This window comes from Anopheles arabiensis, chromosome 2, assembly GCF_016920715.1.
Source record: "Anopheles arabiensis isolate DONGOLA chromosome 2, AaraD3, whole genome shotgun sequence".
Taxonomy (NCBI): Eukaryota; Metazoa; Arthropoda; class Insecta; order Diptera; family Culicidae; genus Anopheles; species Anopheles arabiensis.
The window spans coordinates 78,543,654-78,566,271 of record NC_053517.1 but is presented as its reverse complement, the minus strand read 5'-3'; the positions used below and the strand labels follow the sequence as shown (position 1 = coordinate 78,566,271).

The 22,618-nt window shown below is 45.3% G+C and overlaps 4 protein-coding genes across 5 annotated transcripts; 2 read left to right on the top strand and 2 right to left on the bottom strand.

The window, feature by feature from the left end:
* Nucleotides 1-560: 560 nt before the first annotated feature.
* Nucleotides 561-4,919, top strand: LOC120896424 (UPF0605 protein CG18335-like). Its single transcript, XM_040300547.1, has 8 exons — nucleotides 561-740; nucleotides 816-957; nucleotides 1,150-1,267; nucleotides 2,603-2,741; nucleotides 2,828-3,112; nucleotides 3,216-3,390; nucleotides 4,341-4,581; nucleotides 4,678-4,919. The coding sequence occupies exons 3-8, from the start codon at nucleotides 1,212-1,214 to the stop codon at nucleotides 4,736-4,738; spliced, it is 957 nt and encodes a 318-aa protein (XP_040156481.1). The 5' UTR covers nucleotides 561-740; nucleotides 816-957; nucleotides 1,150-1,211; the 3' UTR covers nucleotides 4,739-4,919.
* On the bottom strand, nucleotides 4,803-7,035 carry LOC120896429 (NADPH:adrenodoxin oxidoreductase, mitochondrial). The gene is made up of 6 exons (XM_040300554.1): nucleotides 6,605-7,035; nucleotides 6,375-6,531; nucleotides 6,088-6,303; nucleotides 5,831-6,022; nucleotides 5,423-5,762; nucleotides 4,803-5,355 (listed from the first exon to the last, which is right to left on the bottom strand). Exons 1-6 carry the CDS (start codon nucleotides 6,817-6,819, stop codon nucleotides 4,991-4,993), a joined length of 1,485 nt encoding a protein of 494 aa, XP_040156488.1. The 5' UTR covers nucleotides 6,820-7,035; the 3' UTR covers nucleotides 4,803-4,990.
* A 264-nt stretch (nucleotides 7,036-7,299) lies between these two features.
* On the top strand, nucleotides 7,300-9,201 carry LOC120895231 (probable aminoacyl tRNA synthase complex-interacting multifunctional protein 2). Of its 2 annotated transcripts, none has more exons than XM_040298383.1 (4): nucleotides 7,300-7,445; nucleotides 7,901-8,086; nucleotides 8,162-8,396; nucleotides 8,478-9,201. In XM_040298383.1, exons 1-4 carry the CDS (start codon nucleotides 7,443-7,445, stop codon nucleotides 8,855-8,857), a joined length of 804 nt encoding a protein of 267 aa, XP_040154317.1. In that variant the 5' UTR covers nucleotides 7,300-7,442; the 3' UTR covers nucleotides 8,858-9,201. The 2 variants fall into 2 exon arrangements, with proteins under 2 accessions (XP_040154317.1, XP_040154316.1); XM_040298382.1 differs by having other exon boundaries at nucleotides 7,300-7,738.
* Nucleotides 9,160-21,955, bottom strand: LOC120895230 (protein singed wings 2). The gene is made up of 4 exons (XM_040298381.1): nucleotides 21,088-21,955; nucleotides 11,450-12,036; nucleotides 9,964-10,451; nucleotides 9,160-9,879 (listed from the first exon to the last, which is right to left on the bottom strand). Exons 1-4 carry the CDS (start codon nucleotides 21,255-21,257, stop codon nucleotides 9,490-9,492), a joined length of 1,635 nt encoding a protein of 544 aa, XP_040154315.1. The 5' UTR covers nucleotides 21,258-21,955; the 3' UTR covers nucleotides 9,160-9,489.
* Nucleotides 21,956-22,618: the final 663 nt, after the last annotated feature.

Here is a 22,618-nt window from a genome sequence, read left to right as displayed (position 1 = left end):
AAGATACCAGCCGGTTTCGGGGTCGAAGATAACGATCGTATCAAACGAAATAGGCCTTTCTGCTGAGGAGAATTTAAAAAAAAGATTAGATACATTTAATACTGCAGGCACTAGGAGCTTCGGGTAAAACATGTCTGGTAAGAAGAAATCACAAAAAAAAAACACTTAATACAGTAAGGAAGGTTCGTGTCCTTACCTTCGCAAGAATTGCCCTGAAACATAAAGCGGATGATTTTATTAGTCAGCATATGCGTTCGAGTTTTCCCCCTCGGTACACCATGCCCCTTTCGCTCGCAAAACGGAACCCCCTTCCAGCTTGGGTACTTGAAGTGCGCGCTTTTCCATGCTAAACAAGTCGTTACGTTCAAACAACGGGCCACGGAGCACTGCTGAAAAAAAAACACAAACCAAGTGGCAAACCTTTCGCGACGGGGGAAAAATTAGCTGGGCTCGCGGAAAAGGGCAAACCAGTGGCGGTACTGTTGGTGGTACCGTCCACAGACACGAAGCAATCGAGCATTCCATGGCCTACCATGTCCAACAGTTGTGCGCTAGGGTTCGACCGGTATTGCCGCATTTTTGGGGCTCTACGTGAGCTCTACGTTCGATTCGGCTTGATCGTGTGGGGTGGTCGTAGCAGGCGCCGGGCCAAGCGGCAGTACACAACGGTTGCAGCACAGCAGTGTGAAGGTTGCAGTGTTGTAGTGAGCCTGGGCTCGGATTTTTCCATCGGTTAAATTGTACGGACTGTGCTTCCGAGTGCTTTAAAGCGGTTCCAAAATTTATGTGTGCTGTTTTGGTGATTATTGTTTCAGTTTCGTTGGTGGTGGTACAGTTCAGGCCACGACGGTGCATTTCCGCTGTTTGAGTTGCACATAATTTAAAGTCATTTCCGTAATCGTAAACGGCGAGGGGTCGGTGCACCTGCCTGAAAGTACGTCGGAAGCTTCGCCACCGGTAAGTTGCCGGCAATTTCCGTTTGCAGCCATCAAATGCTGTGCAAAGATGTTGTTTAACGACCTAATTAAAGTGGATTGGAAACAGGAACTAAGCTTTTTTATATTGTTTCTCCATATTGGAATGCAGTAAGGAAGGAAAAAAAACTTTAAATTGCATTTTATTTCTCTTGTTCCGGTTTCATTACGACAGCTAACGACCGGAAATTGGATCGGTTTATTGTTTGTTGCAGTTTTTTTTAAATTGTTGAAAAGATGTCGCTCCCAAATATAGGACGCGTTTCAACCCCACAGCCACACTTTGTGCCAGGGTGAGTAATTATGATTTTTTTAAATACTTACATAATAACAAATATAATAATATAAGTCAGGGGTCTCCAAACTACGGCTCACCATGATTTTTTAGAGGTTACAATAAATATTTTATTATTTTAATTAATTTAATTAGATTTTTTATTTTTACTTTTCTTGCACTAAAATCATACTTTAGTAATACAAAGTAATAATAATAACATAGTTAGTTTAAAAAAATAGATATAAACGTGTACCTATCAGTTAAATGTAACTTCAAAATGGCCCTTAAAATTGCTAAAAAATTTGGAATCCTCTGATTTAGTCTAATGAGAAAATATAAAACAAAATTAACACAGCATTGGTAAAACAAATATGCATTGTATTGCTTACCTTAAATATGCATATAAAGTAAATAAAGCATAATTATGATATTTCCCCACTTGGATTGGGACTGCCTCACACAACCATCACCGTCATTGTCACGGTTTGTCATTGTTCGTCTCGTCCCCCCCTTCCGTTTGGACGAGGTGCTAAACGATTTCGCTCTGCCACTTCGGTGCCAAGTTCATCGTAAAGTATTATTTTCTTCCCCCCTCTTAGCTCTTCACAATCGACCAATTCAAACGCAACCGGCACCGTGGCCGCGCGAGGGCTAACACTCATGCAGGATTTGTTTCCCACGCTAGCAGGTGGGGTGTGATTTTGCCGTGCCATCGTGCCATAGCTATGACACGCTATGCGCCAATGAGCCAATAGACCTAGAGTTGTTTTGCAGGACGAGACAGCACTTTTTGTTGCGGTTTTTGGTGTCGGGTGGTAGGATATTTATTGAACCGCAATTTTTGTATCAGTTTTTCCCTCCCAGCTCGAAAGATTGTGGAGCCTTTTCTGTAGAGGCTCATACGATGGTGTGAATTACTGTTTGACAATGAATTGTTATGGGTTTGTGGGGCCGTTTCACCTTGAACCTCGGTGAGAACTCTCTCAGCTGTAGCTGGTGGGGGGGGAAGCGCAATAATCGATAGGTCGGAGAGCAGTTTATAGGTTAGTAGCAAAAGATATACGACGCCGTTTCGTATGCAGACATACAGACATGCTTTTTATACATAGAACAGTAGTTTTATGGGCACGAATGTGGCTAAAAATATCATAAATATATTTCATACAATGCCATTCGGGTGGCATATTGTATGAGCTAGAATAAAAAGGCTCTTTGGAGAAAGCTACTAGGCGTCTCCATCGCTATTTTCAAATAAGAAAAAGGAAACGATCACACTGCACGACTGGGCGTCTCCATTGAAAGGGGCAATAAATAAAAGTAATATTTTATTCAAAAATCCCCTTTCTTACAGCTACACAGGGTACTGTCCACAGTACATGTATCGCATCGGCAACACGTACTCCGCTCTAACGCACCGGCTGTTGATTGACCCGACGGTAGCCCACTCGGAGAAGCTGATCCTTTCCGATCGTACCAACGACGAGTATTCGGTATGATATCTCGTCATTTCGCCGTAAAAAAAAAAAGACGATGGAGAGGTTTTGCTAATAATTTGCTCTCAACATCATTCCTGCAGATTGAACGACAACCAGTCGCCACCCAGCTGGACGATGACGATCGGCGCCGGGAGGATGACGATCAGCGGGACACGATCTATCGCTTCACGCCCATGCCCGGGTACGAGGGCTACATACCGCGCACGAAGGACAAGTTCGGCAAGCGGTACGCCGTCACCACCACCGAAGGGCTGTCCGAGTTTGAGCGCGACTGTCAGCGCACCAGGGCACAGTTGAAGCGATTGCGCCACCGTGTCGCGCAACCGATCTCGACCATCTCCAAGGGAAGCTTGGGCGAACGGATGGTAAGTGAGTCAGGGTGTTTGTTTTTACCACTTTTCCAGTACAGCATTGGCACATGATTTGGTTGTTCTTTTCTTGTTGCTTTCCCTTCTTCATCTCTTTCAGCTTCGATTAAATGATTACGAGATTCCTCTCCGATTGGTGCGCCCCGATGCGCTCAGTGTGGTAAAGGAGGTGCCGATGGAAAACTTGCCCCCGCTGCCCGGTCTGCCCTACTTCTCCCGCGACACACCACCGTTGGCGCTGCCGAACGAGCATCCGGAAAAGTGGCTCAAGCTAGGTAACGCATCCACCGGGGCATAGCAAACGGGGAACCGGGAACAGCGGGCGGGCTTCGATCGCTTACGGGTAACCATTCTCCCAAGCTTATCGATTTAAAGGTATAGAATGTGGTAGACACGTGCACATAGTGTTTTGGTGTGGTCGGTTTTGTGTAGTTGTCAATTATTTCGAGTTTTGTCGTGGATTAGATCGTATTAATAAAACGTTTTTGAATTTTGAATACAACGTGACAAAGCGAACAGAACTGTGGATGAACTTCTTAGCACTACGGAGCTGTTAATAAACGGCTGCAATCGTTATTAGACAGACAGTTTGAAAGAACTTTGCATTCCAAAGACACAAGGCAACTAGTAACGGCCCTGTGCGCGTTCCAAGGGTAGGCAGACGAGCATCATCTTTCCTTCAGGGTCTCGGTTCATTTGCTGTGTAAGGTTTCCCACTCCATCAGACTTCAACCTTTTAGGGCGCAGTGCAATATTGTGCCTTTTTTGCTAGCTCTATATCTCCCCCCTATATTGCACATGCCGTTGATTGACGTTTTCGGTTTCACTTTCAACCAGTTTCCCGCGACGCGACTGAAGGAAAAGGGCCGTTGATTAGCATTGGCCTAGTTTAGCACTTTACGCTGCTGCTGCTGCGTTTCCCGAAAAGGCAAGGCTCAATCGTTCAGAATGTTTGATCGATAGAAATGACAGTTTCGCGCTGCTGTTTGGTTTTTGATGGCACAGTGGCCGAGGCTAGAGAGGAAGCCGATTGCATATGACGGCATTTTAAAACCACTCTTCTTATCGGCTACATCGGACACGCGGCGTGCCTTTAGAACTGCTGTGAGATACGCATCCTGGGAGGGGGAAAAAGATGTCTTATGCTACGAGTTTGTTTCAGAGCGTGTAGTGTGTGTGCGTGTGTGTTGTGCACTGTTTTCATACGTGTTCTTTCTTTCTGCAGGATACACCGGCCACAAACCGTTCCTTTGGCCACGGTTCGGCGAATCGAACGTACCGATCAGCTCGAAAGCGCTCTGTGATTTTACCAACAGCTACAACCACCGGCGCAGCACCGACTGGGAACCGATAACGCTTGCCGGCGCCGGAACGTCCCAACCGTCGGCGAAGGTGAACGAAATCTATCACAAAACGATCGGCCTTCTGCCGAACTATCAGGGGCACGTGCCTGGGGCTATGTTTAGGTGAGTGCAGTGCAGGCGGGGCAGCTGCTGCGAAAAGGCCAAGGAAGGCTGTGCTGTGCTTATTGTGCGCTAATGGTTTTGGATTCCCGTTTTCAGGTTTGGGAAAACCTTCGGCAACGATAGCAAGGATGCGAAAAAGGCTCTCAAACGGTGCTGAGAGTGAACGACCCTGTCGTGCTGCTGTGTGATAAAAGGGCAAACACATCTACACCAGACCGTGATTCCGTGATTGAAGCTTCTATTTTCTGCTTAACTTTATGCGATTAAACGATCCACTCCCGAAAGTAAAATTTTGAAGACAACGCAATAAAAAAGAAACAACGTTACTACAACATAAACTAGGCAGCATACACGAACGCGCAGGTACTAAACTAGCGATAACAACTTGGTTGCGGCGTTCTCACAGAACTTAATCGCTTGCATTGGATGCAATCTGCAGCATGGTTTCGATGCGGGTGAGTTTTTCCCGCGGTTTTCCTTTCGCCTGCCCCAGCCTAACTTCCTCACTGTCGATCGCTTTCCATCCGTGCCAGCTGACGTACGGTCGGCCGGCAAGATCCAACCCCGGCCGGGAACCGTTGAGCCGTATGGTGTTGCTGTTGAAATCGCGACACACCAGATCGGCCACACCGAACGAATTGTTCATGGTCGTTAAGATAACACCGGTCGGGCCGGTTGCGAGCCAGCCGGACGCGTACAGGCCCGTCTCGTACTTGTCCTCAATGTCATCGATCGTTTGATCGCTTCCGGTGAGATTTCGTTTCAATACACGACCTGGAGAGAGAATTTGTTTTATTTTGGTTAAAATTTGCGGCATTTAAAGCTCGTTTAGAATCCATACCTCCAGCATTGTTAACGCAACCCTTCCTTGCATCAAAGTTGATATGATTGTCGACACTTACGGCTCGGTAGCCGATACTGCGGCACACCAGATCGGTGGCGATCGTTTCCCGCTGTTCGGTCGGAACAGCTCTACCGTCCGCCAGTCTGTTGACGACGTACTCGACGGCTTCCACCTTCCCGCTGCCAACAAAGTTGACTGGCGAACGGAAGAAGATTGGCTGAAAGCATCGTCCAGCGGGTGGGACATTGTTCGGTGCCTGTTCTGCTAAACTTTTCACCATCAGCTCAGTGATACGTTTTCGCGGGCGAGGTAGATTTGGTATGCTTTCTTCCAACATCTGTAAGTGGGACATGAGTTGCGATGAATATTCATATTTGAAGCGTTTTTCAAAGCGTTTTGATGCACAAATAAACGATGTAACTTACGGTCAAAATCGTCGGCTCTCCATCTTGTTGTGCAGCTGGAAAGCTTCAGCATTTCTCGCAGCTCTTTGATAGTGAACGCTGCCTGCAACGGTCCTCTTCGGCCAACGAGATGCACCGTGTCGATGCGACTACGCGACAGTGTTTCGAGCGCATATTCAGTAATATCCGTTTTCTTGAAGGAGCAACAAATTTGCGTTAATTTTAAATGCTATTGTATGAAGTCCGGGCAGAAATTACCTTCAAATCATCCACACTGGACAGAACGATGCGTGCGACGTCGACGGCAACATTTCCCTGACCCAGCAGGGTCAAAGATTTCCCGCTAAGGTCGGGATTTAGATTCTCAAACCTGGGCAGTCCATTGTACCAGGCGACGAACTCTCGGGCGGAAAGTACGTTCTGCAAATTTTCGTTCGGAATGTTCAGCGTATTGTCCTGCTCCGCACCATACGTCTGGAATAGGGTGTTTCAATTTAAATTAAACTCTCCTTTGATGGTTTGTTAAAAAACAGATGAATTCTTACAAGCAAAACAGCATGATATCGTTCTCGCAGCTCTTCTAGGGTGAAATCTTTCCCCAAGCAAAGATTTCCAAGAAAGCGAACACGCGGGTTCTCGGCCGTTTTGGTAAACGTATTGATGACATTCTTCACCTCGGGATGGTCGGGTGCAACGCCGAATCTAAAAAGTGAAGCACAAACAAAAATTACTGCTGTCGAACTGCTTTCAAAAACACTCCTCTACCGGTGCTTACCTCACCAATCCGAACGGAACCGGCAGCTTCTCCACGATGTCAATGTCGGAGTTATCCAAATGTTTGAGTATGTACTGGGCAGTGTAGAAACCAGCCGGTCCCGCACCTACGATACAGATCCGTGGCCGTATCGGTGCCGCCGTGCTGGCATTCCTGAACACACATTTGCGGGCAACTTTCACCGCGCTTGAGGTAGGTAATACTTTCCGCAACATGCTGCCAAGCAAACGCTTTGCACCCCAATTGAGGCAACACCTAGCGGCGAGATGATTTGCACAATGGTTAGCAAAAACGATAATGTAACGCGAGCATTTGCCACTGTTCTATACTGCAACAGCTACGCTTATCAGATAAACTATGCGTGGAGGGTCGTAAAAGCGTGACGAATGTTGTTGCAAACGATACATTTGTTTACGTACGAAGGCAGCAAACAACACAAACCGTTGACAGTCGTTAAAGGGAAGAGAAAGTTGACGAAAGTAGTGAATAACATTTTTGGACACTATTTTCATATCATTTTTATTGAATGAAAAAATGAGGAAATAAAACTAAATTTTATTATATTAAATTGCATTCACAGCAACAGGTGTATTGATCGTAATTTTCCGAAAAAAATTGGCTGAAATTGAAAATGAATCAAACTTAACGAAACAGCTGATTTCGGGTTTGACACCACTGACGTTGGACGCGCTGTCAGCTGTTGACATTTGGCTTACGGTTTGCATCAGCAGCACGCGCGTGTGAAGTGAAAAGTATGAAAAACTAATCCCGGAAAAGAAAAGCAATTTTCCGCACAGCAATAGCTGCCTGCTCCACTATTTCCACTCGGCTGCGTGCTATGGTAATTGCTTGGAGACGTGTGTGCGTGCGTGTGTATAGGGAATAGTTTCGTTCAAAATCCATCACTGTAAACACCGTCCCAACATCCGGCAAACGTGTGGCAAAATGTACCGTCTGAAGCCGGTGATGAACCAGGACGTGGTCTGCGAGCTGCCTACCTGCATGTACACCCTGAAGCCGGTCTGCGCGTATTCGCACGATCCGAAAGCGTTCAGTGCCGACAGTGCGACCGGATTGGCCGCGGCCGGGCCCGTCGATCCGATGTCGATCGAAATTGATAATTTGCTTCAAAAGGTTCAGTTGCCAACACATCCAACCCCCCGTTTTACCTATGTGTAGCGAGCGGTTGCATTCTCCCATCATGTTCTTCCTTCCCTTTCCTTTCTCTAATGCCAGCTCGATGCAGTTATTTTTACCATGTTTGTGCTTGCTCGCTCTCTGGTGTATTCATTGCAGGCCGAAAACGACGAGCTAAGAATGTTGGCAGAACGACAGCAGCGGGTCCTGCAGCAGCTGGCGGAGCTGAAGAAGGAAATTATGGCCATGCGCACCGAACTGAAGCTGAACGCAAATGCCCCACCGGCCGTCCAACCGACGACACCGCTCAAATCGAAGGCTCAGCTCAAGGCAGAACCAATCAATGTAGGTCATGGTCGGTGCTAAAGCGTTTGCTACTCTCCGAGTCATTTACTTTTTCTGTTTCTGTTTCACACGCAGCTCACCTGCTTGCAAGATTTCGTGGTCAATGCTAGTCCCGAGTACGTTCCGTACAGTTTGCTGGCGCTGAAGAATCTGTGGAAGGATAGGCTCAACCTGCAGGTGGAATGTTTTACCCACTCGACCGTACCGAAGCTAAGCGAGGAAGCGCTCGCCTTCCAGAACGCTGTCACGGCCAGCGGAACGGCCGCAGCGAACCTGCCCCGCATCAAGGTGACGTTAATTTGGAAGAATGGTACGTACTTTCATCGGTACAGGTAACGAATCGAAGCATTTTTTGCTAATCTAAATTGTCGTTTTCTCTGTTCCCATCCAGTTGGAGCGTACACGGAAATGATTACGTCCCCCACGTCGTACGTGCCGATCTGCGGTGAGGTGAACATCCTGCGCTATCTGTCCCGTTGCGGCCCGAGCGAGTTCAACTACGAACAGCAGGACAACGTGGACGAGGTCGACTCCATCCTGGACGCGTGCTATCTGCTGCTCAACAAGCAGAACGTGAAGCAGCGCCAACAGATCCTGCGTACGCTCGGCGCCAAGCTGGGCAAGGCGGCCGGTTTCGGCGGTGCGGACCTGTCCCTGTGCGACATTGCATTCACCAGCGCGGTCAAGCAGGTGCAGCGCACGGTTGCGAAGGACGTCAACCCGAACATGCACAAGTGTATGGGACGGGTGGCGGCCCTGGCGGGTCTGTAGGAATCCAGCCAACGGCACCAAGCGCACCAGGGGCGGATGAAGATATACGTGTTCGTGAGTGTTGATCTCCCTTTGTCCGATATTTATTTTCGTTGCATTTTTACGCTAATGATTGAGCGGCTCTTTTCTTCCCTCTGTGCTGCTGCAAATGCAATGGCACAGAGGAAAGGAAGAGCGATCGGGTAGAAAGGATGAAACACTTTAGCAGGAAGATAGCCCGCAAGCAGTTTTCGGTGGCGGAGGGAGGTATCTAAAAGAAACGAACCCTCTTCCCCACCCAAGGACTGGCCACCAGCAGCAGATAATAAAGTAACAATTTTTATTCGAAAGTTTCGTTACACGTATATATTCCCAGTTTGTAAGTTAATTATTGCTAGAGTGTGCTGGTGCGCCCATTTCCCCATTGTGATGTATGAGAACGATCAGTTTTAGAGTCCCTGATTCTTTTTTTACAGTTTCATCTGTGTGTATAATGCGCGTATTTTTTCGTGTTTCGAGATGTATAACACCTTTGGATCGGTTTTTAAAACTATCACAATCATTCTTTGAGTTTTGTTTTTGTTACTGCCTAAATCCACCCATTAAGTACTGTGTGCCCGTTTCGCTGCCACCGGTACTTACAACGCCACCGGTCAGGGCATCTTCATAATTAACCAAGGCAGCTTCCCATACTTCCGGTAGTGATAGTAATCGTACGCCAGCTTGGTGAATATCAGTATGATCAACGTCGCGAAGATGATGCTGAGCGTGTTGTAAAACGCGGCCGTATTGTGCTCCGACGGTCGGCAGATATCGTTCGGCGTGACCGTCAGTACGGGCAAATACTGCTTCCGACCGTCGTCGTCGTTGATAAAGTAGCAGGTAATGTTGCGCGAGTCGGCCACGAGCGATTCGTGCTTGCGCAGAAAGCGCTGAAACCGGATGGCAAAGCGACACCCGCAGCGCCACGGATTGTTCGACAGGTACACCTTCCCCACGCCCGGATTGCGCTCGATCGCGTGCTCCACACTGTACACGCGTATCTGTGTATCCGGCGTAAAGAAAAGAGAGAGAGAGAGCGAGAGAGTTAGAGCGAACAAGGCGCATGGCAACGGCGAACGACTTACCCGATTCATCCGGTTGCCCCGCAGGCTGAGGATGCGGAAGTTGTCCAACCATATCGTGTCCTCGAGGATGTCGATCGAGGTGATCCGGTTCTCGTCCAGATAGATGTCCTGCACGCTCTGGTAGTGTTCGTTCGTCGTCAAACTGTCCACCGACTGGAGCTTGTTGCGCGCCATATGCAGCACGGTCGTGTTGCCGGGCAGGTACTGGGGCAGCTGGTAGAAGCCGCGGTCGCTACAGTTCACCATGATCATCGGATGGAAGGACAGACCGTTGTCGCTGAGCCGCAGGTAGGACACGTGGCAGCTGCAGTTCCAGATCTCTTCGTGCAGGCAACTCTCCCGCACGACCCGCTTGTACTCCATGGCGGTAAGGACGGGCCGGCCGGTGTACTTCCAGTCCTTGCACACCAGCGTCGGTTTGTCGACGTACTGGCGCGACTGTTCCTTCAGCAACCAGATCATGTCGTTGGTACAGTTCCACAAATTACCTACAAAGAGTGTAACGGGAGTAGTATCCGGTTAGTAGGTGCCGTTGCAGTGAGTGATACAGCGTGACTTAGTTTGCTAATTAAAATGTTCGAGCAAACAAAGATGTTGCTGTAATTTTCGAGAGCCGCGTTACGTCTAGTGGTGGGAGCTTGGAATCGAACCTACCCGATTCCAATTCCGCGTTCGGGATCGATTCCGGAGTCGATTCCGATGCTAGAATCGATTCCGAGCTGATTCCGGAGTTGGTTCCGGAGCCGATTCCAGAGTTGGTTCCGGAGCCGATTCCGGAGTTGGTTCCGGAGCCGATTCCGGAGTTGGTTCCGGAGCCGATTCCGGAGTTGAATCTGGAGCCGATTCCGGATTTGAATCCGGAGCTGATTCCGGAGTCGACTCTGGAATCGATTCCTGGATCGGAATCGGCTCCGGAATCAGAATCGTCTCCAGAATCGGAATCGACTTGGGAATCGCAATATGCTCCGGTAACGGAATCAGGCTTGACTCCAGAAATGGAATGGTTTGAATTGAAATAAAAAGTGTGGAAAGCGAAAGAAGTCCGGGAATCTCCATGTGAATAGATCATTTACAAGTAAATTTTGATTCTTTGCCGCTATCAACACATAGCATCATTGAACCCAAACGCCTATTCCTAAGAAGATGCCGAAACCGACTCTGTTTCGAAGCCAATTCCCGAACTGATTCCGATTTCGAAGCTAATTCACTTTCCGGTGCTAATTCCGGAACCAATTCCGGAGCCAATTCCGATTCCGGAACCGTTTCCGGAACCAATTCCGGAGCCGATTGCGGAACCAATTCTGGAGCCGATTTCGGAAACTGATTCCGGACCTACTATCCGGAATCGATACCAGAAAATTTCGGAGCTAGCCGGAATCGATTCCGACGAAATCGTCATTTTTCCCATCACTAGTTACGTCGTCACTCGTCTCTTCCACGAGTTAGCTCGAATTGGTTATTAAACCAGAGTGCCCACAGTGCTCACCCTGCAGATAGACCTCCACGTGGCCGCTCCGGAAGCGGTACGGTTGTATCTGTTCCAGCTCGTTCCCCCGCAGGTTGAGCACCTGCAGCCGCTCGAGCTCGTAGAACGCGTTCACCCCGGTGTGGTTCAACCGTGTGCCGGTTATGTTGACCATGCGCAGGTACGGCAGGGGCGGGAAATCGTGCGCCAACCGCTGCAGCATACGCCCGGTGATGGCGAGCCGTTCGATCCGCGGCACTAGCCGGGCGAGCACGAGCGGATCGAACGATTTCAGTGGCCAATCGCACAGCACCAGCCGGCGGGTAAGGTTGAACCGACCGCCCGCCTGGAAGCGTTTCGTTTCGAACCCCCGGTAGCAGACGGTTCGGTTCGGCGGCGTAAACACGCATGCTGGACGGTTGCTGTGAAGATTGGCCGTATTGCTCGATGAAGAGGAGGAGGAGGAGTGTGGGGCGTGTGGCTGCGAGGAGTGGGTGGCTGACCGGGCCGGGCTGGCACACTCCTCGATGGCAACGTTCTCTACGACGAGATTCTGCAGGCTGAGCGGGAGCTGTGCGTTGGTACCGGGCGGGATGGTGAGCAGTGTTCTGTGGGAAAAAAACGAACGGTGAGAAATTGGGAGCGATAGTGGGGTGGGGTGGTGTGGTTTTGTCTTTCAATGAATGTTAAGTGGCAGTCGAACGCGCTCATTCGCCCCCGACCCCCGGGGGATGTGTGTTCGCGTAATGTAGCCAATTGTGTTCAATGAATTCAAGCAACACGCACACTGGGATGATGATGATGATGATGATGATGAAGGCGCAAAGCATAGGCGATGGAAAAGAAATAAACCGTGCTTTTATGAAGTGTTGGGACTGGGCAAGGTGGCGTGATGAATGCATGAGGCTACACGGGGACATGGGAAATGGCGATAGTTTAGCATAGCAATACAGGTGGAGAAGGTACCACAAAACGGTAGCTTTATTGCTTTTTTTGCCTATTTTTCGTCAGCCAGTGGAAAGAGGTCGTGTGAACATTAAACTGTTCTTGTTTTTTTTAAATAGTACGTGTTGACACACAATTCGTGTTTAGAATGTTTTACTATCACAAAAAAACCCTTTTGATACAGTGGCGGTCACCTAAAGTCGGACACCTTATATTTTCACCTTTAATCTGACTTTGGGGCAACATGGACAGTTCCCTAGACCACTTATAGGAAAACTTTTTTGAGGATACTTTTTAGCTATACACATGCAAAAAATCAGACCGATATCTTTTAAAATCTCGTAAAATCTAGCACTGAAGGTTGGACAGTCTTCATTTCATAGCAAATTGACCATGTAGCATGCCAATATTGACCAATATGGTTCTTAAACCATTTGATATAAAGATCCATCGACTAGTTTGGGTGGTCATCTGCGTACAGTCTGTTCCCGAGATACGTGGTTTGTACGTTCCCGAGGAAGCCGCGTAACTCGAATATCCGCGTAAGTCGAATTTTGCGGTTTTCGACCAAAGTACAATTAGGTTACTCAGTGTTTTTATTCAATTTAGTACTTTTATACACTTTATCATTAATTTGATACGATTCGTGCAGAACATTCTGATATTTTTCGCTTGTAAATGGTTGAAATTTATTAGCAAAAGAGCAATTCATACGGCATTGCACATTTCTTGAGTCAAATTGTACTGATTGGACATTTGATCTATCAAATTTAAGAAACCGCGTATCTCCGAATCCGCGGATGTCGAGAACCGCGTAACTCGGGAACAGACTGTATTACCTAACCTGGACCAAACGCTCTACGGTCTGAATCAGCCAAATGCCGTTGGTGGAAGGCTCCAACAAAAGTAGCATATTAATTCTGAAGAGAGTGTTATTGTTTTTCATAGTTTTAGAGTTGCTTAAACTTTTAAAAGTTCCAGAAATGAAGGAGTAGTGGAAATGTACTGCCTTATCTGCCATTACCTTCAAGCCTAATTACCTCAATGCCGTTGTTAATTTATTTCTAGATAGATTAATTACTACTTCAAATTGGTTGAAAAATGTCCCTGGCTTGGTTACTGAGCATGGTTGAGCATTTTAATAACATGAATCGTATCTATCTTTAACAAGGTAGTGATGAAGACTAAGCGCCATAAGCGCACATGCATTCCCATAACTTTCTAGATCCCCAAACAAGTGCTGACGGTTTTAAACATGAATATTCCTTCTGGATTTTATCAGCCTGCACGATACATTCCGCATCAAAACTAATGTATTGGTTTTATTGATGCATACATTCTAAATCATAAATAAGATTTTAAGAATTCCTTGACTAGCGTAAAGCCTATCGTTATAAATTTGTTACAACCGATAGCTTTGACGCTGTCTTCTGTCCATTCTGTTTTGTTGTCTTATCCATTGCTTATGTTCATGTAGTCTTAAGCTCGATGTCTCAAACATGAATCATTAACTTTACGATTATGAATAACAATAATACCTTCTTTAAAATTACGCTGATATTTAAATTGGTTAATACAAACCGAAGAGCTTAGGTTATATATTACGCAGATAACCACCCAAACTAGTCGATGGACCTTTAATAACTGATATCAAATGGTTTAAGAACCATATTGGTCAATATTGGCATGCTACATAGTCATTATGCTATGAAATAAAGACTGCCCGACTTTCAGTGGACCGCATAAATTTCATACCTTTTCTCACATTTATGTACAGTGTTCCGAGATTTTAAAAGATATCGGTCTGATTTTTTGCATGTGTATAGCTAAAGAGTATCCTCAAAAGCTCGAGAAGAAAGTTTTCCGATAAGTGGTCTAGTGTACATATTATTCTTCTTTTTGCTGTAATGACCTACACGTCTACACGGCTGGTCTATACAGGCTTTCGAGACTTATTAGAAACAAGCACATGGATAGGCAGTATTCGCTGCGAGGAGGACGGTCCGGTTGGGAATTGATTAGAAGGGGTGGGTTCAAACTGTGACCCTCGAGAGCATATAAAGCGGCCTTTAATTATTTGTTTAAATATTAAAATCATTTATAAACATTAATACTTTTGCTACATCAAGACGAAAACTCAATTTCGATCTGAAGTTTCTAAAACTTAGTAACCTGTAGAAAACTACCATTTTCGTTTTTATTTTAATTAGGGGAAGGTAGGTAAAGACGGACACTGTGGGCAAGATGGACACTTCCCATAAATGCATGAAAAAGGTAATTTTCGAGTAATTCAACAATGTAGAATCCAAACTGAAGGTAAAACAAGACATTTGAGAATATTTTGGCATAATATATATAAAATTGGTTTTCAATTAACTGCCGATGGAAGTTTTATTTCATGAATGGGTTGTCGTGATCATTAATGAAAAAACTGGCGAAAGAACGAGAATGAAAGCAACACAAAATATTGTTTTCTGGTGGTTTAAACATTCTGACACCATAGCGGGAAAGACGGACACTTTGTTGTAGGGAAAGATGGACACCAAATTTATTGATTTATTTTACTTCTTTTATCAATTGGTGATGAATATATTTCTTCAAATACCTTATTTCGCTGCTATAAATCATTCAGTAACTAGAGAAAGTAGTGAAATAAGCGAGAAATGAAACACCGGTCAAAATAGTAGCCATTCGTTATGCTATTACTCGCTCGACGCTGATGAGGCGCTTCACAAAATCCAATATCTTGTCACGACTTGGACAACTTTAAGCAATAAAAATATGAGGCATTGATACGACATCGTTTAGGAATAGATGAGAAATTCTATGGGATTACAAATATCAAATGTTGAATTTTGACATGGTGGAAAATGGATTAAACTATTAACAAGTCCCTCAAAAATACTGGGGTTGTGGTCTTTTGCGGAGTTATTTTTCTTGAAGGAAGTTCTAGGCTGTTGTTCTGTAAGCTGGAGCACGTCAGCTGTTAGTGCGCGATATTTCAATAATGCTTTAGATGCTGCATTCTAAGATATATTAGAAGCAGTGCTTACAATTTCTAAAACCACGGCTGAATGAATCGCCGTTGCAATAGGCCAAGAATTGGTTTATAAATGTACCAGGACGTGGAAAGCGATAGAATTTGTTAAAATACTGTAAAACTCTTCACTTTCTAACCTTTTCTACAGGTGTCCATCTTACCCATATCAGGTGTCCGTCTTACCCGAACATTTCAAAACCGCACGAAAAAACCATGTTTTTCATTCATGAAAAATACGCAAAATCGATGGAAACTTAAAAGTTTCAACACATTTTCTGATAAAACATGAGTGTAAGATAATATATGCACATTTTCAAGATCGTTGCACTTATATATCCCTAGATTTTTACCATTTCCCTTAACGTGTCCGTCTTTACCTACCTTCCCCTACTATTTTATAGGGTTTTTTTTCTTAAAATACCAAGATGTTAACGTTCACCCGCTAGTTAAAGGTAAAATGGCCCTTGAAAACGTTATTTTTTAATTAATTCGGTTCGGGAACTGGAAAGGTTTGGACACCCCTGAACTAGGCTAATCTAACGTTTAATTTATGTAAATCATGGCAAATTATCGAATAGCTTTATCTATACAAAAGATTTGTAAAATTATACTTTTTTTAAAAGAATTCCTTGTTTTTAAGCTTTTTTTAAACCTCGTTAAGCCTTATCAACGCTCTTTTAATAGAATGGCCAAAGTGTTCTGTGCTCGACTGTATATTCATCCCAATTTATTATTTGCTGTGTATTCAAATACCCATATCAAACATTGGCGGAGGGCAAAAAGTACAAAACACAGGTGCATTTCCTGAGTGGAAGAGAAAAAAAAACAATGCCTTTGAGCTATTGTTTCCGCTGAGAGGGCGTTTCGTCGTCGTTCGTTCTTCAAACAGGTTGCGGGTGGGAGTTTTATTTTTAAACAAAACAAAAAAAAAAAACACACCTACAATAAAACCTTTGATTGCTGTTTGTTGTGAACGTTGGGTTCTTTTTTCGTTGTTGTTGTTTCATTCTGAGACCCTTTTTTGTCGTGCGTTTCTGCACCAGAAAAACGAATTACAATTCACCGTTCCCCGGCGATCGACCGGGAAGGGGGCAGCGTATCCCACGTGGGTTGAACGAATAATATCATTAATTTTAAACGTGCGTTTAGCGCCAGAAAAAAGGGACAGAAAAAATCCCCTCTCCTGAAACGTGGTAATGGAGGAATTGCAACAACGAAAAAACACATCCAAAATTCCATATCTGCAAGCAAAAAACAAAACACACAATTGTGTTCCGATCATTCAAAGACGTTTCGTAGTGTTGGACCGTCAAACAAAAAACTTCAGCTCTACTTGGTAACCTTGCGTAACTCAAAAAATCCATCTACAGTCCAGTTTTTGGAGAATATTCTACGGCGTACGATACAAAAGCCGCCCGATAACGAACGTAAACACGCACACAATTCATCGGAAAGAGCGGCAAGCGTTCGTGGTGGTGGATTATGCAACGACAGTAAACAACAATAGTATAACAACAACAACAACAACAACAACAGTAAAAAAGGAAAAGAATTAAAATACAGTTTCCCGGAACTGTGGTAAGAGCCCCGCGGAAGGTAAAGGGCGTGACTTTTGTCAGGATTCGTGTTCGGTTCACGTTATTTGCAGTTTTCGATCGTTCAAAATTTCGCTTTTTTCGCGCTCTCAATCAATGCTCAATAATGGGTTCGACGTAATTGTAAAATGTTTGCTTTAGAGGGGGATTTTTGTGTATTTTTGCGTAATTCTTCGGACGGCACCCTCTAATTGGACCCAACGGAATTGGGCAACGAAATGGTAAAAGCTTTTAGCTTTTTAAATCTTTCCCATCGAAAGTGATACAAACTTCTTTATAAAATGGTTGTAAAATTGTTTTGTTTTTCAGCTATTTGATTTGCCCCAAAACTGCAATGAAAAAATAAGGCATATCATTTTGCTTTTTTGAGCACCTGCAAAAGGGAGGGTCCATTTTCCACACAGTAATTCCGTCCCTTTTTGGTGAAGTTTGTGTTGATGTGGAAGGGTTGTGTAAAGTGATCCTTTTCAAAGAAAAATGATTCCCCATTGTACAACGTTGAGTGATGTCTAGACATGGATGCTACATCAGGTCACGCGGTTCTGACCTTCACCATGTCGCAATGGTCTTCCAATAGATCGTTCAGTAAACCGGTTTGTTAAACAAAATCTTTCTGAAATTCGACTGCAAAAATTAATCATTTTTTGTAATAATCATTGAACGCTATTTGTCATAAATAGTGTGTAAGAAACATATTATCTCATCATATCAGTGTCCGGGAACTGGTGGTTGAGAATGAATTCTCCAAATTTTCAAATTTTCCAAAATATTTCCAAGAACATGAACATCGGTAGGGTGAATGTGAATGGGATCAACTCTAGGAAGAAAAGAAAAAGGATGCGATAACGAACTTTGCAAATTGTTCTTTAATTCCGAAAAAACTCCCTTCTCTTCGGTACAATTTTTGGAAAAGTGTTTGTTATCGAAAATGTACTTCCGCTTATTGTACTTCCTTGTAAGATAAGCCCTTTACGGTGTTACCCTTGGCAAGCATTTCTACATGCTACCTCGTGTTATCCTTTCAGCGCGCACTAAAGATCGTGCAATATCTATCCCCATTCCTGTTTGCGGATGTGTAGGTAGATATGGTATGTGTATTTTACCATTCCACCAGTAGCAGGAATCTCCAGAATAAAGGCAAAGGTTTGAGCAAATCTTCCCAGGGCGAATGTGTGCCTTAACCATACAGTGCACTCACACACACACACATACCAAAGGGAGCTGAGAGCTACTGCTACAAACATGTTATAAGGTTTGCTCCCCCTCCTCTCGCTCTCTCGAGGCGCAACATATCAAGCACACGGATTACACCAGAGCATCACCGTACCCATGTACCAGTGGCAAGTGATTAACTTTTCAAATACCCTTCGACAGATATCCCCAGTACCTCGGCCGGTCGGCAGTAAGGAGGAGCAAAGAAAGGAAAGCATTGTGAGAAGTTGAGGATCATGCGGACCCCGCGAAAAGAAGATACGGGCTAGAAAAAGCACGTGGAAACTTTTCAACAACAGTCCAGGTTTGAGTTTCATCAGTTTCATGCTCAAATTTATGCGGGGGTTCGGGTTCAAAATGCCAGCCAAAACGCCGGTGCCGGGGCTGAAAGTTTGTAACGGTGTTGCCTCACCCACCGTGAAATTCCGTCACATTGACTGGATGGCGGAACGGTGGTTCTCGCTGGGATGAAGTTTACAGCAATGTTGGCCAGGGAAGCTGTGAACATCGCGGGAAGGACACTGCGAGGATGTATCTTGGGTGCGCTGGCAAAACTGTTGAAAACTTTTCAACTGAGCTTACTTGGCCTCGGCCCACGCGATGTTCGCGAAGTGCTTTTATGAGAGAAGGAATGCTTACCTGCAAATGTCACCCAAAACGGATGGAAAAGCACGACCGATAGGAAGAAGTTTAGGGAAGCTGATAGGACTGCGTTGGAGTTTATTAATTTGCAAGGTAAATTGTTGTACCTTTGAAAAAAAAAGATAATCACTGACAGTTGCGTCACGGGGTGTTGTCGATTGGAAGTCGATTCAAATGGGAAAGCTTTGCTACAATATACGTTTGAACTTTAGAAGACTCGGTATTTTAGGGAACATTATTTATTGAAGTTCCACATCATTTCGAATCTCGTGATTTAACTCCACCAACTTCACCACTCCTTACGATTGAACCACATCCTTGAAGATGATGCTCCTTTTGAAGTCATTATAGTGAGATCGGATCACCAAGGAAACACAATCAGGATGTTATTTACACAAAATCACAAAATATAAATCAGTCCATCGGAGGAGTTCGTTGCCGTGGGTTTTGCCCTTTGGATTGCTTGCTTATTCCATTTCATTGATCGGACTACGTATTTACAGACCGGTTTGGTAAACATTTACCCGTTCGACATGTTTTTGTTTGTTTGGAAATTAGTAATTTAGATCGGAACCATAGTCGGAAGCTATTGGATGGATTGATATCGGCCCACGGAGGCGTGTACGAAACGATGGGACGTTCTTCGTCAGAAAAATAGACCCCCTCCGGGTGGGATGATTTCAAAGGTTTCGTCTTGTTAGCGATGTACGGAAGAGGTTGTAATGTAGCTGAAAAGTGGGTGGATTCGTGTCTAGATGCATTTTGAAGCGGTAATAAACGAAAGGTACGATATGAAGGGGAAGCATCGCGTATGAAACCGTGCATTCTTCTTCTTTTTTGGCTCAACAACCTTTGTCGGTCAAGGCCTATCTCTGTACCGCTCTTGTGGGCTTGGCTTTCAGTGACTTATGGATTACCCTCCATTGCAGGATTGTCAGTCCCACGTATGGCGGCACGGTCCATTTGGGGCTTGAACCTATGACGGGCATGTTGTTATAAGTAGTACGAGTTGATGACTGTACCACGAGACCGGCTTGAAACCGTGCATTAGAGACAGGATTTAAAACACGTTTATTACAGGGAATAGGTGAAAATTACTAAATTAAATATTCCATCCATACTGTCACGGCGACAACCTGCCATTCTCTTCGCGTGAGATAATTGTGTTACCGTTCAATCTAGTCACCGGTAGTGTCATGGCAACAGATCAACCCTTGCACATCGTACGAACAGTAAGTAACGCAAGATAGTGCACAGTGAAGATAGTAGGTTGAGAATTTTATGAAAAGGCTCAAAAAATTTCGTCACTTTCATCTTTTCATCCTCAATCTCATCTCAAGACGAAGATATGTCTCTCAAGATATATGTATGTTTCTCAAGATATGTCTTTAAAAAACGAAAATATGTCTTTAAAAAGAAAATGTATATTCTTTTGCGCGTAACCGTGCATCAGAGAGACAGAGCGTGTGTTCTACTTTAAAACGGCTTTCCACGCGATTTTTGGACGCTTTATCTGGTCCAAAAAAAGCACACAGTCCAGAAAAAATCCTTCCATCTACGCTAACAACAAACAACACCTCCGCGTGTGTGGCGAGCCATGTTTACATTACTATATCTAGCCCCCCCCTCTCGGGGATGCTGTTAATGGACGGGCGGGGATTCCGTTCCCGACCCGACAAGTTACATTTGTGGAGCGACAATTAGAGCCTCCAAAAATACTCCCGTGCGGTAGAGATACGCACTAACTGCTACTTTCAACAACTATCAAACCGTAGATGACTGCAGCTGCAGACTGGCTGCGTGACGTATGCCTGTGAACCAGTCCGTATGGTAACTGATGCGCAAGATTTCTTGCCTTCGAGTCTGGGAAGAGATTCAGTGTCCCTGACATGGATAAACCGAGCCTCGGGATGCACCGAGAGAAACTAAATAACTCAATCTTCTGACCAAACCAACCCGATATACTTCCTCCCTTCGACGTCCTTCGGGGGTCGTATGGGGGGTTGGGTGGATGGGGTTCGTGTCCATGTGCATTTATTCCAACAGCATGAATCACATGTGCTGCGTACGGTTTGAACGCTCAACCGGTTTTTTGTTTGTGCCCCGCTCCAGGGAGATGAACCAGCAGACGATGTGAAGATGATACACGATGGTACATGAACGAAGAAACGTGGAACGGGTGGGGGAGAGCGGAGGAATTTATTTGGGATTAAAATTATACTTACAAAACAACAACAACCGCCGCCGGAACTAGGGCGAGCCGATGGTTGCGGCTGCTGAAGATGCTGCCGCCTCCGGTGGTAATCCGTACGTGCGATAGTGCTGCGCTCAACACGAACCGGGCAGAAGTTGATAAGCTGTCAGGTGGAGTCCGATGACGTCGGGTGGTTGCCATCGCGACGGTATGCTTTCGGTTTAATTTTAGGACGTTTCCCTGTTCCTTTGTTTTTGCAACTCACTTTTTTAGATATTTTTGAAAACACACATCAGCATCAGTTTGTGTGTCTGTTTAGAGTCCCTAGTTCTTGCACAACGCCAGTGGTAGGTTTTCGGGTTGTCGTGACACTGTATATTTTGCAGCAGCCGACAAAACCAGCTGATCAGTTATTTGTTTTGTCAGGGACTGTGGCTATTCTTAGCTGCGAAGGTGTGTTTGCGTTGTCACTTATATATGTCCAAATCGTTCGTTCACCGTTTTGGAGATTTCTCGCACCAACAACACTGTTTGGGCTCATCCAACACTTTGTAATCTACGTAGGCCACTGACACACAAAAACACACACACAGAGTCCCTGCGATGGTGTTACGAGCGTGATCGAACAGTCCGAACGCGACGCGCTACAAACGGCGACTGATAAAATTCGCGCGTGATAAAACGTTGCGGGACTGGGCGTGCTTTTTTCATGTTTTTTTTTGTGGAAGAGCGTGCTGCCGCGTGTGCGTGTCATGTGTTCGTGTCCGTCGCCCGTCGGGTTCCGTGCTTCGATCGTGCGATTTCGTCTGGAGGGCTTTTGCTCACGCTGCGCTCACTCTCTTTGCTGGTGTGTGTTGTGTGTCTCACTCTCTCTCTCTCTATCGCTCTCTCTATCGCTCTCTTTAACAAAAAAGGAGTAAAATTGCAACTCGCACGAAGGGCGATAGGCTCTGCTCCAGAGTGCTGCAAATGTGCGGTTGAATTTAATTTCAATTCTACTGCAAAACATTTCATCCGAACCATCATCATAGGGGTGAACCCTTTTCTCGGAAGGTTAGTTGTTTTATTTTGTACAGTAATGGGGGGAAAAAGAGAGAAAAAACACTTAAAATCCACGTTTGACGGATTATCGGGGCCTGGTGGGATGATAATCACGCCGGAGCGGAAATCGAGCCGGCTTTTTTGCATTCGGATGTTGGGAAAGACAAAAACCCCGCTCTACATTCGCCGCTCCGTCCGCCGCAGGGGTTAATGTGATTACGAAGCCAAATAAGGGATCAATTTCAAACACGCTTCCATTTCCCCATCCTTGTCTGCATTCGTGGATTAAATAGACGGGTGTGTGTATGTGTGTATGTCTGCCGGGAGCACTTGAACGTCAAAGGGAGTGTGCTATAGACCACGTGTGCTAGCACAATGGAGGCGCATTGTCTTTGACGACGATTAGGCCTCGCGGAACAGTGCGTATTGGAGTTGAAATGATTGTTTGGTGGATTTCGGGAATCAGTAAATTGGTTTCATTCTTTGTTACTAGTATCCGAGTGTTTGCCTTTCCAAACACT

Excerpts from the sequence above, each read along its gene's own strand:
- LOC120896429 (XM_040300554.1), bottom strand. The coding sequence starts at position 6,819 with ATGTTGCGGAAAGTATTACCTACCTCAAGCGCGGTGAAAGTTGCCCGC. Across the intron at positions 6,532-6,604 it reads GTTCCGTTCGGATTGGTGAG|ATTCGGCGTTGCACCCGACC; the intron begins GTAAGCACCGGT and ends TTCACTTTTTAG. Across the intron at positions 6,023-6,087 it reads CCAGTGTGGATGATTTGAAG|AAAACGGATATTACTGAATA; the intron begins GTAATTTCTGCC and ends TGCTCCTTCAAG.
- LOC120896424 (XM_040300547.1), top strand. The coding sequence starts at position 1,212 with ATGTCGCTCCCAAATATAGGACGCGTTTCAACCCCACAGCCACACTTT. Across the intron at positions 1,268-2,602 it reads CAGCCACACTTTGTGCCAGG|CTACACAGGGTACTGTCCAC; the intron begins GTGAGTAATTAT and ends CCTTTCTTACAG. Across the intron at positions 2,742-2,827 it reads GTACCAACGACGAGTATTCG|ATTGAACGACAACCAGTCGC; the intron begins GTATGATATCTC and ends TCATTCCTGCAG.
- LOC120895231 (XM_040298382.1), top strand. The coding sequence starts at position 7,550 with ATGTACCGTCTGAAGCCGGTGATGAACCAGGACGTGGTCTGCGAGCTG. Across the intron at positions 7,739-7,900 it reads TTGATAATTTGCTTCAAAAG|GCCGAAAACGACGAGCTAAG; the intron begins GTTCAGTTGCCA and ends TATTCATTGCAG. Across the intron at positions 8,397-8,477 it reads GACGTTAATTTGGAAGAATG|TTGGAGCGTACACGGAAATG; the intron begins GTACGTACTTTC and ends GTTCCCATCCAG.
- LOC120895230 (XM_040298381.1), bottom strand. The coding sequence starts at position 21,257 with ATGGCAACCACCCGACGTCATCGGACTCCACCTGACAGCTTATCAACT. Across the intron at positions 12,037-21,087 it reads GCGGCGGTTGTTGTTGTTTT|AACACTGCTCACCATCCCGC; the intron begins GTAAGTATAATT and ends TTTTTCCCACAG. Across the intron at positions 9,880-9,963 it reads GGGGCAACCGGATGAATCGG|ATACGCGTGTACAGTGTGGA; the intron begins GTAAGTCGTTCG and ends CCGGATACACAG.